General features: G+C 38.3%; 2 protein-coding genes across 7 annotated transcripts in view; both read right to left on the reverse strand.

Annotated features, from left to right (window-relative positions):
* The window catches only part of LOC120303792 (stimulated by retinoic acid gene 6 protein-like), a 28,580-nt gene extending 17,548 nt beyond the window's left edge, over positions 1–11,032 (reverse strand). Inside the window, exons 1-5 of one of the 5 annotated variants that reach the window (XM_039333595.1) lie at positions 10,743–11,029; positions 8,353–8,437; positions 8,166–8,266; positions 6,803–6,936; positions 5,632–5,752 (exon numbers count right to left, since the gene is read on the reverse strand). In XM_039333595.1, the coding sequence (XP_039189529.1) occupies positions 5,632–5,752; positions 6,803–6,936; positions 8,166–8,266; positions 8,353–8,437; positions 10,743–10,771 (470 nt within the window). In that variant the 5' untranslated portion in view covers positions 10,772–11,029. Of the gene's footprint in view, positions 1–5,631; positions 5,753–6,802; positions 6,937–8,165; positions 8,267–8,352; positions 8,438–10,742 lie in introns of all 5 variants that reach the window. The other 4 variants (XM_039333594.1, XM_039333596.1, XM_039333598.1 and 1 more) reach the window with 4 other exon arrangements.
* LOC120303791 (stimulated by retinoic acid gene 6 protein-like) overlaps positions 10,777–15,189 on the reverse strand; it is a 68,692-nt gene continuing 64,279 nt past the window's right edge. Inside the window, exon 18 of one of the 2 annotated variants that reach the window (XM_039333592.1) lies at positions 10,777–10,884. In XM_039333592.1, coding sequence (XP_039189526.1) covers positions 10,868–10,884 — 17 coding nt within the window. In that variant the 3' untranslated portion in view covers positions 10,777–10,867. Of the gene's footprint in view, positions 10,885–12,611; positions 14,990–15,189 lie in introns of those variants that run through there. The other variant, XM_039333591.1, reaches the window with a different exon arrangement.

Consider the following 15,189-nt stretch of genomic DNA (forward strand, 5'->3'; position numbering starts at 1 on the left):
CATAGCTTACAAAATCAAAGTCCTGAAATTAAATCTAATCACATGTATTTCATCAGAATCTTATGTAGCCATAGAAACTGACCAGCATCAATCATGGGATAAGATTAAGAATTAATCAGCTTCTCAGAATAGAATGTTCAGATTTTTTCGTAACCTTTTAGTTACTGAGGGGATAGCAGGAGTAAGAAACAAAATATTAGGCTTTGCCATATCTACAGTGCAACCCATGATCTATCAGTAAAATTGGACGAAATTCATACTCCTCAGATCCACGTACTTACATCATAGAAATACAGAAAAATGCAGGATACCTAATCTCAGCAGTGCAATCCATGATCTTTGATTTGCTTTGATTTTTGTAGCATTTCACCTGAACATCAGAGGGATCCATGAGGCCCCACCTCTCTGATGTGACAGTAGTATCCTCCATTACCAAAAAGCAATTGATGGGAGAGTTAACATGGGGGAAACAAAATCATCAGAGTTCTATAATATCTTAATATATACAACAAATACAGACATACACACATACATACACAGATGAATAGGTCATATAGAAAAAAATAACTAGTATATGGTATTTGAAAATACATTATGATAAAAATTGTAAATATAAAAAGTATCGTATTCAAATTGAGCTTGAGTTTTGGTGACTGCGTCTATATATTCCTACAGTTTTCTTGGCAATATTTAATTGGAAGTGGTTGACCACTGCTTTGTTCTAGGACAGGGGTCCCCAACCCCTGGTCCATGGACTGGCACCATGGCAAACAAGCGAAGCCCCATCTGCGGGATGCAGGCAGCACATGAAACCATGCCCTTTCTGGTCCATGGAAAAACCTCTCTGCATGGAACTGGTCCCTGGTGTCCAAAAGGGTTGGGGGGGGGGACGCTGGTCTAGGATGTTATTTGCAGCGTCTAATCCTGATATTTCCTGGACATTTCCTATCCTTATATTAACCAAGCCTAAACTTAAGAATTTACTCCATCTTTGCTGCCTTCTAACAAAATCCAAATTTTTGTGCTTCAGGCCTGATAACCCTGTTTTATAAATGTCACAGTAATTTGAACGAATTTATAACCCGAACACATTTGATCAGTTTGATTTTTTTCCTATTATTATTTCAATGCCATATCATAGTCTATGTAGCAATAATGAGCCAAACAGTGGTATAACAGCTTCCGTGCTCCAGAATTGATTTTCCTCTATTTCTACTGTAGTTTCATTGCAAAGAGATGCTCCTTCTAGTCTACTATGCTATTAAAGTGAACAATGTCTAATTGCCGGGTTTCTGCTATGTCTTAATTGATTTTTTTTATTTTTATTTTTTCTAATTTGTTGCTTCATGCTTTTTAACTGGAAAAAAAATTCCTTTATTTCTGCCTTGCAAGGAGAAAACATTCATGGAGGAACATATACCTGAAAGATACCCCACAGTTGTCTTACTAAAGAGAAAATTCATTTCTCTGAACCTGAGAACACCTTATACTAAAAGTCTAAAGCTACAGAGTTATTGCTGGGCTGTTTTAGGATTGTATTTATTTGAACTACTCAGAAATTGGACTCAACATCCAATTTCCTGTAGGCATACTGTAGGACAGGGGTTCTCAACCTTGGCAACTTTAAGACTTGTGGACTTCAATTCCACAACTTCTGGGAGTTGAAGTCCACAAGTCTTAAAGTTGCCAAGGTTGAGAACCCCTGCTGTAGGATGAGGGGGGGGGGGAGATTTCTTAAGAGTCAATCCTTACACCAGTCTATTCCAAGGCAACGCAAAGTATGAGAATTGTTAATACTTGTTGTGTCCTGAGCCTGCAAAAGCAGGCTTGGGACGTTGCAAGGTCCTGGGCAATTGCAAAAGCTACCCGGGACCAGACTGAGTGACACCGGCCTTGTGCGCACGCGCAAGGCGCAAAAGCACTCAGTAATTGTTGCCATTATGTTCGGGTCTCTGAGTTGTTAAGAGAGGCTGCGTGCCTCGTAGATGGCCAGATTGGAAAAAGCTGTTACTAATAAAAGACTGCTGTGTTCAAGATGAGCCTCCTCACTCTTCATTACTCTCAGGACGTAACAATACTAATATAACTTAATATCTATTTTTAAATTTTTAATAAAACCAGATCAAAAAGACCAAAACATCTGCTCACTAGCGATCAATACCCAGATGAGCAGAGATTAACATCAAGATTAACTTGAGACGAACAATCAAGAAGCAAACAATACCCCAAGCAAGAACTGTCAAAGAAGCTAAGAGTAAACAACAGGCTAATCAAGGACATGACAACACTGACAGGGCACAACAAAATGAGAGCAAACCTCACTCCTTACTAGCACTGAAGATGTTACCTAGTTTGGTAATGAAACATCTGCAAGAAAACAACCAACCTCAGAGAGCAACAAGGACTCATAGTTCAACACTGAGCTACGAATATTCTCTACTAAAAAGCAGATCATCCCAGCATTATGAGTGTATTCTGTAATCTATTTATCATTATGAAATTTACTTTGCTTTTAATGTACATAAAAAGTAACATCTTTTTTGATGTGAGCTTGACTCTTAGTGATTTCTTGCCAGCAAGAGAGAATCTTGTTTTCTATTGTTGGGGGAGGTGGGACTTTCACTCATCACCCCATCTCCTCTACCGCTGTGATGTTTCCTGTCAGTCTCCTATCCAGTACTTTTTTAAAAAAAAATAATTTTATTAAAGCTTACAATTGCAATAGTAAAAACTAATACAAACTAAGAAAAGGGATGAAAAATAGAAAGGAGTAAAAAATGCAAAGAAAAAGACAAAACTGTAGAGACGGGCTACAAGAATGACATGGAAAAAGATGTCTCATTGGACATGCAAAAGAAAAGTGATGCTATGGAAACTCTCTACTCCTCCAAGAATGTTCCTCAGCAACTGCATCTCCCAATGAAAGGGAAATAAAGCATTATATTAATCACATGCTGCAATGCAAAAGAGTTGGGTATTTCGCTTCAAGGAAGGAAGCCCACAGGGTAATGAATCAGTGGCTGGGCCTACAGAAGCCCAAGAAACTGATGCAAATCAAATAAGCAAGTCCTGCTCCTAAAACATAACCAGAGAGAGAATTTCTACAAATATGCCCTGCCAACATCTTATTGTTGTTGTTGTTGTGTTCTCATGATGCTTCCTTGCCTTCATCTCATGGCTCATGAATGAGTAAGGTTAAGGTATCCTGAGGTAATTCTCCTTATTTCATCACCACTCATGGGATAGGAAATGTCTTATTCTTCACCATCAACCATTAACAGAGAGCCGCACCTTGGCTGCTTCAGGCTGGTATGGTCATCTGTAGTCACCAGTTAGCTGTTGTCTTTCTACACAGCTGAGCCTATTAAGGTGTGAGACAGTAGCAAAAACATTTGGATGGCTGCTATGGACAAGCTTTGTCTGTATCACCTTCAGGTTTCAAAAAAGGACATTGCATTACCTGTTCAATGAATGCTATTGGATTCATGGCACAAACACACATACACACACAATCTTTTTCAGTGGTTGGTCAAGTTTTCACAAGACTGGTAGAGAGGACTTTAATTAGGAGCAATTCAGATCTATATGCTGGGTGATAAACGTGCATAAGGTTCCTATGACTGAAACGAGGAGTACCTACATAATATAAGAAGTACAGGTATCCATATCCAACCCAATTCCTCCTCCTATTTTCCCTACAACAATCCTGTAAGGTGGGTTGGCTAAGAGAAAGTGATTGACTCAAGGTCACCCAGCTGACTTTCATGCCTAAACTGGGACTACAGCTCACAGTATCCTATTACCTATTTGATAACCGGTCCAAGACAATACTGGGGCCTTCAGTGTGTCACTAACTTTTGCTATACAAAAGTATGCAAACTCACAATAATGGTCACAAACTGTAACCATTAATTATAACTGCTAATTGTTGACCGTTAACTTTTGCTATACAAAAGTATGCAAACTCACAATAATGGTCACAAACTGTGACCATTAATTATAACTGCTAATTGTTGACCATTAATTAAAAACTGCTAATTTTATTATGGTGATTTTCTTCTGACTTTCTGTCTGTCTAACTGTCCATTCATTCATCCATCTATCCCCTTCCCCACCCCACCCCACTAAACCCCTGTCCAGGATACACCACCAGATTCCTCCTGCTTTCAAACAGACTGACATCTGTCGATCAAGCTGCCAAACTGGCATTCCTCCTGTTTCCTCTGTTACCATCCTCTCTCTCTGGATAGTACAAAAGCCCAGAAGGACCCACAGAATCCTGGTCTTTCATTGAGTCCAGCTGGTGCTAACAGCAGTGTGATTTACAGCCACTCTTTTCATTTCAACTGTCCACCTCGCTGTGGCTGTATATAGAATACTGTTTGGGAAAGTACTGGGAATCTCATTTGGATTTCTCCTACAATTCCCATCTTCTTTTTCTTTTCTTCTTCTTTTTTTTTTACAGGTTTTTCTTTTCTTTGTCAGTTGGCCTCAGTCTGGAAACATTCTTGAATTTTTGGTACAGATTTTTAATCTTTTGGAATAAAACTTTAAAATTGGAATAGCTACAGATAACTTTAAACTGTTTCCTCTGTGAGCTGAGGATAAGACAAAGCATGATGTATCATAAAAACATGGAACCAAACTAGATAAACTAGCTAATGAATAACAAAACATTGTTTTTTGGGTGTTCATTTGTTTATGAAGAAATAGGAGATTGCTGCTGGACCTAAAGTTCCCCAGAGATAACAAGAGAACATGGCAGGTCTGTCTTGATTTGTGGACAAGGCGAAAGAGAGAAGGAACTCCCAGTTGCTTGATCTCTGGCAGGAAAATATGTGAAGCTAGGGCTATGCACAGAGCTGCCTAGGTAATAAGCTGTCACACTCCCACACGTACTTAACTGATCTGTGATTTTCCATTTTACTCAATTGTCTGCAGTCACACAAGACACTGAATTACAGCCAAACCGTATGGGCTTGTCTTGTAAAAAACACAGTGAAGCACCAGCTTGCCAGTTGCATTTCAGCCTAGCTTATTATATGATCTGTGCCACAGAGTTACTTCCTTGTATGGGGATTTCGCCATCTATTTTTCCAGGGATTTTTCTCCCAGGTTCTGAAAAGGACCAGACAATCCATTTCTCTAAACATTCATTCAGAATTCTTTCCCATATTTCTCAAATGTTACACTGTCTCATTCTCAGTGCTCTGTCTTCCTCTTGTCTCTTGTCTTCTGTGAAGCATTTAAAATGATTGATTTTTTTAGCTGCAAGGTTCAGCAGATGGATATCTACCCAGTGTGACAATATGGGGACAGAACAAACGATGGCAATCTGGTGTTAGCTGTGGTGGTTTTCAAAAGCAAATGAGCCATTTTAAAAAGAAATGGTGGAAACCTACCGGCATTGTTCATGACTAACAACTGCATTTGAAAAGAAACTGGGATAGCCTTCTATGATAAAGCTGGCTAGTAGAACTGAACAGTAATGAAAACCCTTAACTATTTGAACATATTCTCTTCCTGGAAATATGTCAGCTGTGGGCAGACATTTTATCAGATTCTCTCACAACCTTCTTTCTGGTGCTCGTCATTTTATGCACAATCAAGCCAATTTCTCAGGATGCTCACCAAGCTCCTGTGTAAAGGAATCCAAGTGTGGCCCCCGTGATCTGCATGTGTGTTGAAAGGCAAGCAAAGAACGGATAGGAGGAAAGGCCCACTTCTGTGGCACCGATCAGAATAGCGATGGCTGTAAAAAAGATAGAAAATGGATGTTGAAATCCCCATAATGGGAAGATAATGGGCAGGCATAAATACATTAAGGTCCAGTCTTAGGAAGACCCATAGCTCAATAATAAAATGTGGGCTTTTGCTATAGAAGATAGGAAACTCATTTCCTAGTGCTGGCACTGATGGTTGTCACAGCTAAACTGGATGGCAAACTCCAGAATTCATAATCAAAATGGCTGCATTCTCAACAAATCTGCAGGGACCAGGTTGGTTTAACCCAGACCCAATTTAGAAGCACCGACCCATCTAAGCATTACAGGTAGTCCTTGGTTTATGACCACAGCTGAGCCTAACGTTTCTGTTGCTAAGCAAGACAGTTGATGAGTTGTGTCCCAGTGAGTGAGTTTATGACCTTTTTTTCCACAGTTGTTAAACAAATCACTGTGATTGTTAAGTGAATCATGTTAAGTTGGGGACTGCTGTGTATTTAGCCTGAAGCCCAGAGTTTGAAATATCTGCTTTTCTTCATTATTAAGGACATTTCTAGTACCAGAATTAAAAATGCATTGGCACAACTGAGTGCTCAAATTGGGTATAAATTTTCTAGTTCTAGCTAGAATTTTCTAGCTGCCCAGAGTCACTTTTCAGAGTGGGATGCATAGTATATAAATTTAATAATTAACAGTTCAAGAATGTTGAACTGGGAGACATTTGCCAGCTGTCGTCTTACTGAATTGCAAATATTCAGCAAATGCACTTAAACAAGAATATTGCTTAAATGGATCCCCACAAGTAATGCAGAATAAATTAATGAATCAGGAGAAAAGATGAATGTGACAGAGAAAACTTAGAAGTTAACTGTGCCTTATGACACATTTAAATGTAGCCTCAGGTTAATCAAGCAGTGCTGCATCTTTTATGTTAGAGAGAGAATTTCCACATTTTGGCTGTTTCTTCACTTTACTCCCAATCCCTTTTCGTAAATTACACCACAGAGATGAGGACTGATCAGAATCTGAAGAGAAGTGATTTAGGCTTTAGGCTAAAATGTTCTAACAGGTTCTTTTACCTTTAATCCATTGTGGCAGAACTCGCAGAGGGTAATAACCATCTGTAAACAGTATCATGACTTTGTTAGCTGTAGCTCCAAAGGCAAAACCCATTGCCCACCGACTGCTGCGTGTTTCCATTAAATCTAAGGGTCTATGGGGAAAAAAGATATTAAAATTGCATGTTTAAATTATAAGAAAGAAGTTTTTGACTAAGCGAAAGAAGAATGTCTACATGGGATTAAGTATTTGACAGTAAAACAAGTTACAGTAATAGGCAAGGGGACTCTCTTTTTCCAGATGGCTACCAAATTTAGATATCTGTAGTACCTATTTGAATAGACGTTGATCTCAGTGAGGATTGATTGATTGACCCATATCTGTACATTTCCTATTCCTTGTGATTCTAGGTAGGTTTATGTTCCAATCCAGCAAGGCAGCTCCTCTTATATTCTTTTAACTCAGAATTAGAAATTGTCTATAGTCCTAAAGGCTGCCTGAGCTTCTACTCTCTAGCCTAAAATATGCTATAATTATGCAGGTACCGAAGCAAATGAGAAATGAGATCATTTCTGTCATATGGCATCACAGTCTGGTTTGGAAGCATCACTGCTTCAGACAGGAAGGCAGTGCAGAGAGTGGTGAGGATGGCTGAAAAGATCATTGGCAATTCCCTCCCTTCCATCCAGGACATTGCACAGAAGCGTTGCTTGAGCAGGGTCTGTAAGATTGTCTGGGACACCACACATCCTCTTCACGACCTGTTTTCCTTGTTACCTTCTGGGAGGAGGCTCCATGGTGTCCGAAGCAGAACATCCAGATTCAGTCACAGTTTTGTTCCATACAGTATTAACCTTGTGAACTCTCAAGCTTCCTCCTTCCATTATATATGGACAGTATTTAATATTTATTTGCTACGTATATGTAGGGATGTGGGTCTATACGTATGTTATTCATAGTAAGTTTAGGTGTGCGTCATGTATGTGTTTCACTTTGAGAGCGGGCAACTAAATTTCATTTTTGATGTGTGCCGTTGTGCCCACAGTAAAAAAATGACAATAAAGGCTATCTTCTTCTTCTAAGTGAAAGAATTGGCATAGAACCAATCTTACATTACATACAAAAAGAGCAAATAAAATGGTCTGCTCACCTGGAGAGGATATTGTAGGATTCTATATCATACAACGCACATACAATAAGAGGAGAAGGTCAAAGAACATGAGGCAGATTCAGAAGAAGATGGAGAGACACTATAACAACATCAATTAACAATGGTTGAGGCCATCAAAAAAACAAGAGCCAGAATTTTGTATCTCCCTCGACACCCGAAGTGGTAAAGGATGAAGTAAAGAAGACTGAAACAAAATAATTCTGCACACTTACACAACAACCCCACATCTCCTGTTGAGGAGATGGAATTTTTCATCAATTACATTTCTCCTGGCTCTTTTTTCAAGACAGGACAGCACCACAATTATGGCAATCTACAAAAGGAAAGAAAATCCCTGGGTTCTGAGAATACAAGGAATGTTGCTCACAATCATGGTAAGTTATTTATAGTTTTACTTACTGATGGAAGAAGTGAATAATGCAAAACAGGCTCCAGGTCTATTAGACTTGTACAGGTTTCATTATACGTTTCATTTAGAGACTGACTGCATAGAATACACAAATGCAAACAACATATTTAATTGAAAGCTATATATTGTATTGTATATTAAATAATAGTTTCTGATGGAAAAAATGGAGAATGGCTTTGTGGGGACAAATAAAGAAATGCAATTCTGTGTGCATCTAAGTTTTCTTGATTCGGCATCTGTATCGCCAAGTTAGGGGAAACTGCTGAAGCACAACACAATGGGTACTTTGTATGCAGAAAAGTTCAGCTTTTATATCTCGTATCACCTGGTAAGGGTAGAAAACCCCTCATTGCAAAACTCTGTACTTGTAAATGGCAGTCTACAAAATATACCATCTACAGGTAGTCCTCAACTTTCATTTAGTGACTGTTCAAAATTATACTGGCACTGAAAAAAGTGACTTATGTCTGTTTTTCACATGCAGCGTCCCTATGGTCACATGATCAAAATTCAGCCACTTCGCAACTGGCATGTATTTATAAGATGATTGCTGTGTCCTGGGGTCATGTGATCATCTTTTGCAACTTCCTTAATGGGGAAATCATATTCATTTAACAACCATGCTACTAACTTCTTCTTCTTCTTCTTGTGCCATATCCATTATCAGACGTTGGCGATCATGTTGGCGATCCTGTTTTTATCAGCAGCCGCACGAAAAAGTGCTGCTGAGTTTTGTCCTTAGATTTTGAAGCCACGATGTTCTTCTTCTGCCTGGACCTAACTTAACTGCAGTGATTCATTTAACAACTGTGGCAAGGTTAAATCATAAAATGGGGCAAGGTAGGTCATAAAATGGGGCAAAACTCACAAAACTGTCTTGCTTAACAATGGAAATTTTGGACTCAACTGTGAACATAAGTTGAGGACTATCTGTATCCTAATTAATGCAGTATTCCAAATTTCTGAACGTGAAAAACAGAAAACACCACTGGATAACAATTCTGTCTACCTACCTACCTTTCTAGCTACTTTTTCTTTCCTCTCTCCAGGGGAGTCTGAGTATCATGAGAAAGTAATTCTCCTTTGCTCTGCAAGAACTATCCTACAAATGGGTTAGCTTGAACTCAGCTAAGCAGGGGGTTGAACACAGACTTGGTCCAACATTGTCTCTCATCAGCACCAGTGTTTCCACGAACTATATCCATGAAATAATCCTATTAACCATACTTAGAGGAAATAGGCATGCACTTTTCATTCAGTCTAAAGCCACAAACATGACAATGTGTCCCTCCCATTTCCCATAAGGAAGTCAACCATATCTGTAACTAATTCTTCCTTTAGCATTCATGATAAAACATCATCCACCATCACATTTAAGGACAATACACTACTTAGTGGGTACAACTCAGGCCCTGTCCTCCAAGAGAGTACAGAAAGATGGTCTCTAGAAAGAAATCCACCACTACCTCTCATCTCCCCATCCCAAGCTTTGCCCTGAGGCAACCATCTCACTGTGACCAGAGTTGACGTGAATGCTCAAACTGGTTCATCCTCCCATTCATTACTGAAGCTCCTAACATCATGTCTTCACTAACAAAGCACAGCAGGATAGGAACAAATTTCTTCTGTATGACAACACTTGCACTCTACTTAGGGTGCCATGTCAAAATTGAACAAGAGAGAGAAATTGCAATCAGACATGAGCAAAGTATGTTTGGTGAGGAAGGGATCAAGTAGAGATGGTGTACGCAGGGCAAAGATTGATGGGATTTGCCATAGTAAGTACAAGGTCATAAATTACAGAAGAGGATTAGGAAGGACTTTTCAATTACTGTATTGTTCAGATGCGCTAAATTTTTTGAAATTGAAAATAAATGTGCTAAGCTTTTTAATTGAAAATAAAGTATAATTATGGGAATACCATGCAAAAGCTACAATACCCTTCAAATAATGTCAAGCAACTTAGAATACAGACAGTCCCTTCCATCTCTAGCAGGCACCCTACACTAGATGCCACCAGCAAACTAGTGCCTCCTAAGTCATGGAAGTGATGGAGAAAGAGTTCTATAGAAGAATCAGCAGGGAGCAATTGGTACTTAAAACTCCCCTTAGCTACCTAATCTGCTTCAGCTCTAGGGTTCAAGTCAAATAGTTCCTCTGAAATTGGCCAGATGCATCTGCCAATGCTCCCCTAGGCTTATTTCAAGGGAAGGAAAGCTGCAAAAGAAAATAAATGGTTGGGTGGAGAATTAAGCACCCCCTCTAATTTTCTGATATGATAATCCCTGAAAAATGCCTTCCTTCCCCCCCCCCCCCACACACACATAGCATTGCGAGTTCAGCAAATCTCATGGGTGTCTCTCTCATACTGAAAACTTACCATGTTTCCAGAGAGGGTATTATGGCCATGCTGAGAAGAGCAGTAGGTGTTAGATGTATGCAATTCTATAGGCAACTCCAGGAAACAATATGGTATTTCTGTCTTCTTCGTTTCATGTTCTTTTCTTAATCATTCTGATGATCTGAGAATGCAGAGGTAATTCCAAGGCTGTTTCTAATTCCAACCGACCTAGCTACTCATAAAGCAAACATTTGGTTAAATATTTGCCTGTGATAAGAGCACAATGAGGAAGCTAACCAACTGGAAGATTCTCCCAGTTATCTGCAGACACCATATTTAACAACTAGAAGTAAAAAAAAAAAAAAAAACCCTTCCAATCAGTGGCATCGCACAGAAAAATACAGGAGTACAAAGTTCAGAAGAAAAGTTCAAGAGAGCATGCAAAATGCAAAACAGTATGACCCGAGCAGCACAGGGTGAATTGAACAATAACTGGTGGGTCAGTTACTAAAAAGATTTCCCAAAACAATATAACTTAGTAGAATCAGTTTTGGTTTTTGTATATAATTTTTATTAAATACATTTTCAAGAGAATAAAAACAATATCATTTGTGTTTACTTATCATTTCTCTTATAATTCTGTCTCATTCTATGTGTTTGAATCCAACATTTTTTTAGGGTTTGTTTGTTTTTTTGCAAGTCCACCAGACATGATAAAAACATCTTCCATGTTTTCCACATTATATATATATATATAAAATGTTCAGACATATATATATAAAGTTCAGGCATTTTGCATCGTGGGCAGGAAATACCTCAAGTGATATGTAATTCCCAACTCCACTTTTTTCCAGCCTCAGAAACTCCACTGATTGAACCATAGACATTCAGAAGCAAATCATTTAATTGTAGAAAAAATTGCCACTCATTTTTGAAGAAAAGGGAAAGGACAATGATGCATAAGTCTTCTAAAAGGCTTCACACACTTTAGATGGCTTTCAAAAACAATATCCATCCTTCCAAAAGATAAATATTGCTGTGATGCCACTCAGCACTCAATGACAGCTGACCCCTGCAAGAATATACATCTCAGTGTCTCTTTGATGTGGCCCATTAGCATATCCAGAAAGACACAGCTGGCACCATACAGGCAGGAAGAGATTACACCGTCCGTTCTGTATTTAGGGGAGGCAAAATTGGGGGACTGCTTAAATGCAAGCCTTAGAAAGGAAATAGAAAGAAAGGCTGACTTTTTAAATATATTTTTAGAGAATATCAATGTAATATATAAATACAAAATAACTGCAAAAATATTACAGATTCAAAATACTGAATTACAGATGCTCTTTTGCTCTTCAAATCACATCCCTCTCAAGAACACTTTTAAATTTGCAAAATCACTCCAAAATATCCATTTACCTGTTGTAAATATGTGGTTAACAGAAAGATACCTCTTATGCTTCTTAGGAATTGTTTGGTAGAAAGTTTCCACAGGCAGAGCAGATTTTAGAACATGCTTTATTAAAAATAAACCTCTTAACATTTTTCTTTCTAGCTGTGACAAGCAAAGATTACGGAGGACAAGAGGCCAACAGGAAGACTCTTTTAAAGTTTTGTTCACTTGCATCTAACTTTGGCATATCTTTCTTTCTTTTTCTTTTTTTCTTTCTTTCTCTTTCTTTCTTTCTTTCTTTCTTTCTTTCTTTTTCTTTCTTTCACTTCATGTCTGAATAATTTTCTGCCAGTTCAAAGATTGTCCATTTCAGAAGTGGAAAGGGCCTATTTCTATGTATAGTTCTATATTTATTTCTTTTTTATTATTATTATTAAAAGTTTTACAATTTTACAATAAAATCCCTCTCCCACTACCTCCCTACCCCCCAAAAAACCCTCCCCCCCTCTTCCCAGAGCTGAATACAGGGTTAACTAGAACTAAAAATACAAAACATTTAAACTTAAGTAAACCTCAAACAAAAGTTACAGTTGTATATTTATTTCTTAACAACCATCCACATTACCTTACATGGGAAAAAGTCTCTTATATCACCTCAGGGATGGTCTGGTGAAATTAGATGCCCTAGGGAAATAACCTCTATTCAGAAAGTTTCTGCATTCCAAAGAAGTTCCTGAAGCACATCTTTGCTTATCCATGATCACTAGACGTGTCTATGGCAAGTATTGGGGTTGATATTCAACAGCATCTGAATGGCATGTTGAATTTCCCTGTTCCTGCTGTATGGCTTCATCAAAGAGTTACTGTATGTAAACATCAGATTATGGCCAATGCACATATACCTTCAAAGTTCCAATTTTTAATACCAGCATAAGGAGGATGGGGTACACAGGATTACCAGCATAAGGAGGATGGGGTACACAGGATTAAAAAGTATAAAGGATACAACAAAATATAATTGAAAAGAAAAATCAATGCTAAAATATATAAAAACAAGACTTTAAAAAACTAAAAGGAAAGGTAGAAATATTAGATCAACAGGAGGAAGCATACAATTTAGTATACGGCAAACTAAATCTATCATAGTACAAAGCACTTTTGAATAACTAAATGCTCATTAAGACTAGTGTATGGCATAGGTCAGTGTTTCCCAAACTTGACAATTTTAAGGCATGAGGACTTCAACTCCCAGAATTCCACAGCCAGCAACGCTGGCTGTGGAATTCTGGGAGTTGAAGTCCACATGCCTTAAAATTGTCAAGTTTGGGAAACACTGGCATAGGTCATCTGACAGATTTTAAGCACTGCTGGGCAAAGCCTGGCAACATTATATTGTTAGCAGGGTTAATGTCTGAAAGTAGCAGGGAAATGTAATTTGGGCGTTTATCAATAATGGTGAGTATGCATGAATGTCTCTGTAGTACTGGCACTGGAGAAGTACATGTTTTCTTGTTTCTAAGAATCAAGGGGCATCTCTCTTTAGGTAGGGGATCTTCCTGTATCACCCTTCAAGAATACCTGAGGGGAAGGTATGACATTGTGCCAGAATGAAGGCCTTTTGGTGTTTAGGTAGTTTGAGGTTAGTTAAGTGTGTCATGAGCGAGGCAGAGTGCATTGGTACTTTGTGTCTGCTATATACTGTTTAATGAGTGCTTTGGCTTGATCATCTCCCATGCTGAGTAAAAGATCTGGAGAGAAGAGCAAAGCTGCAATTTTAGTTGCCACGGCCTTTTTCCATGTGGACTGAAAATCATTCCTCATAATTAATGGAGAAGGCCAAGGAGAAAAAGATATAATCTGATTCAATCGTTGGGTACAGTCACCCATACTTTAGCTCCATTTTCATGAAGCCTGTCTCCAGTTTCACACTGGCATTAGAGACGTATTTGGGGACTTGAATGGTTGATCTTAGAAAGTTGGATCTAATGGCACAAAATTGGAGAAGGGAACCAGATGGGGACACACACTTGGTTTCCCGTCGCCACAAAACATTCTATCAACTGATGTTCAAAGTATTTGCTATTAAAGCAAATAATTTTTATTAGGTATTTTAAGACAAAGGTAAAAACTAACAAGAATTAATATAAATTATAAGAAGGAAGGAAGGAAAGAGAGAGAGAGAGAGAGAGAGAGAGAGAGAGAGAGAGAGAGAGAGAGAGAGCCAAAGGTACAACAATAAAAAAATGAAAAAAAAAATTGAAGTGGCTTCCAATTTTCCTTACAGCAATTACAAGCACCAATACAAAATTACCGCTTAGTCTATGGTTATAAGGGGGAAAAAAAATCTCTTTTTACCATTATCAATTTTTTTAATCATCAAATTGTAATTTCTTTTTTTCTCTTTCAAGCAAACAAAATCTATATGGAGTTTCCAGTCAATAATGTTGATCTTGTCTTTTCTCTAATTAAGGAAGTGAATTTAGCCTTCATTGCAAATTCTGTCATCTTCGTCAACCATTCCTCCATTGTGGGTTGTGCACATATAATAATCTCACTGCAGTTATCATATAGTGATGCTGGGATTGAATACAGCACAGTAGCATAATAAATATTAGCCATGCTGCAAGTGTTCATTTAGGAAACAAATGAATATGTCAGCAAGCTCCTTTAGATCACAACTCGGATCAAATACTAAATCATGGCTGACCACAGAGGCAACTGTACGCTCAGGGCTCTAAGTATATTTAGTGTACATTGTCAAAAAAACAAAAATTTGATAAGTCAATTGAATAAGAGAGAGGTTTTAGCTTCCGGATTTTTTGGAGACTGGGGTTATTCAGAAGTGTATAGAACAGGAGCCATCTTGTCCTGGCTTTGCTAGACACTCTGGGAACTAAAATAAGAAACCAGTATTAATTTTTGCCATGTTCAGCAGGCCAGACATTCTCTCTCAGCCCAACCCACCTCATAGGATTGTGGTTGTGTGGAAAATAAGAGGAAGAACGTGATTTGGATATGATTTACGTCATTTGTAAAACTAAAAGGGTGGGATATCAACAAATAAAACAAACATTCCCCAGATCATTCTCTTGT

The sequence above is a fragment of the Crotalus tigris genome, unplaced genomic scaffold, assembly GCF_016545835.1.
Source record: "Crotalus tigris isolate CLP2741 ecotype Arizona unplaced genomic scaffold, ASM1654583v1 scf7180000024506.7606697, whole genome shotgun sequence".
NCBI classification, from domain to species: domain Eukaryota; kingdom Metazoa; phylum Chordata; class Lepidosauria; order Squamata; family Viperidae; genus Crotalus; species Crotalus tigris.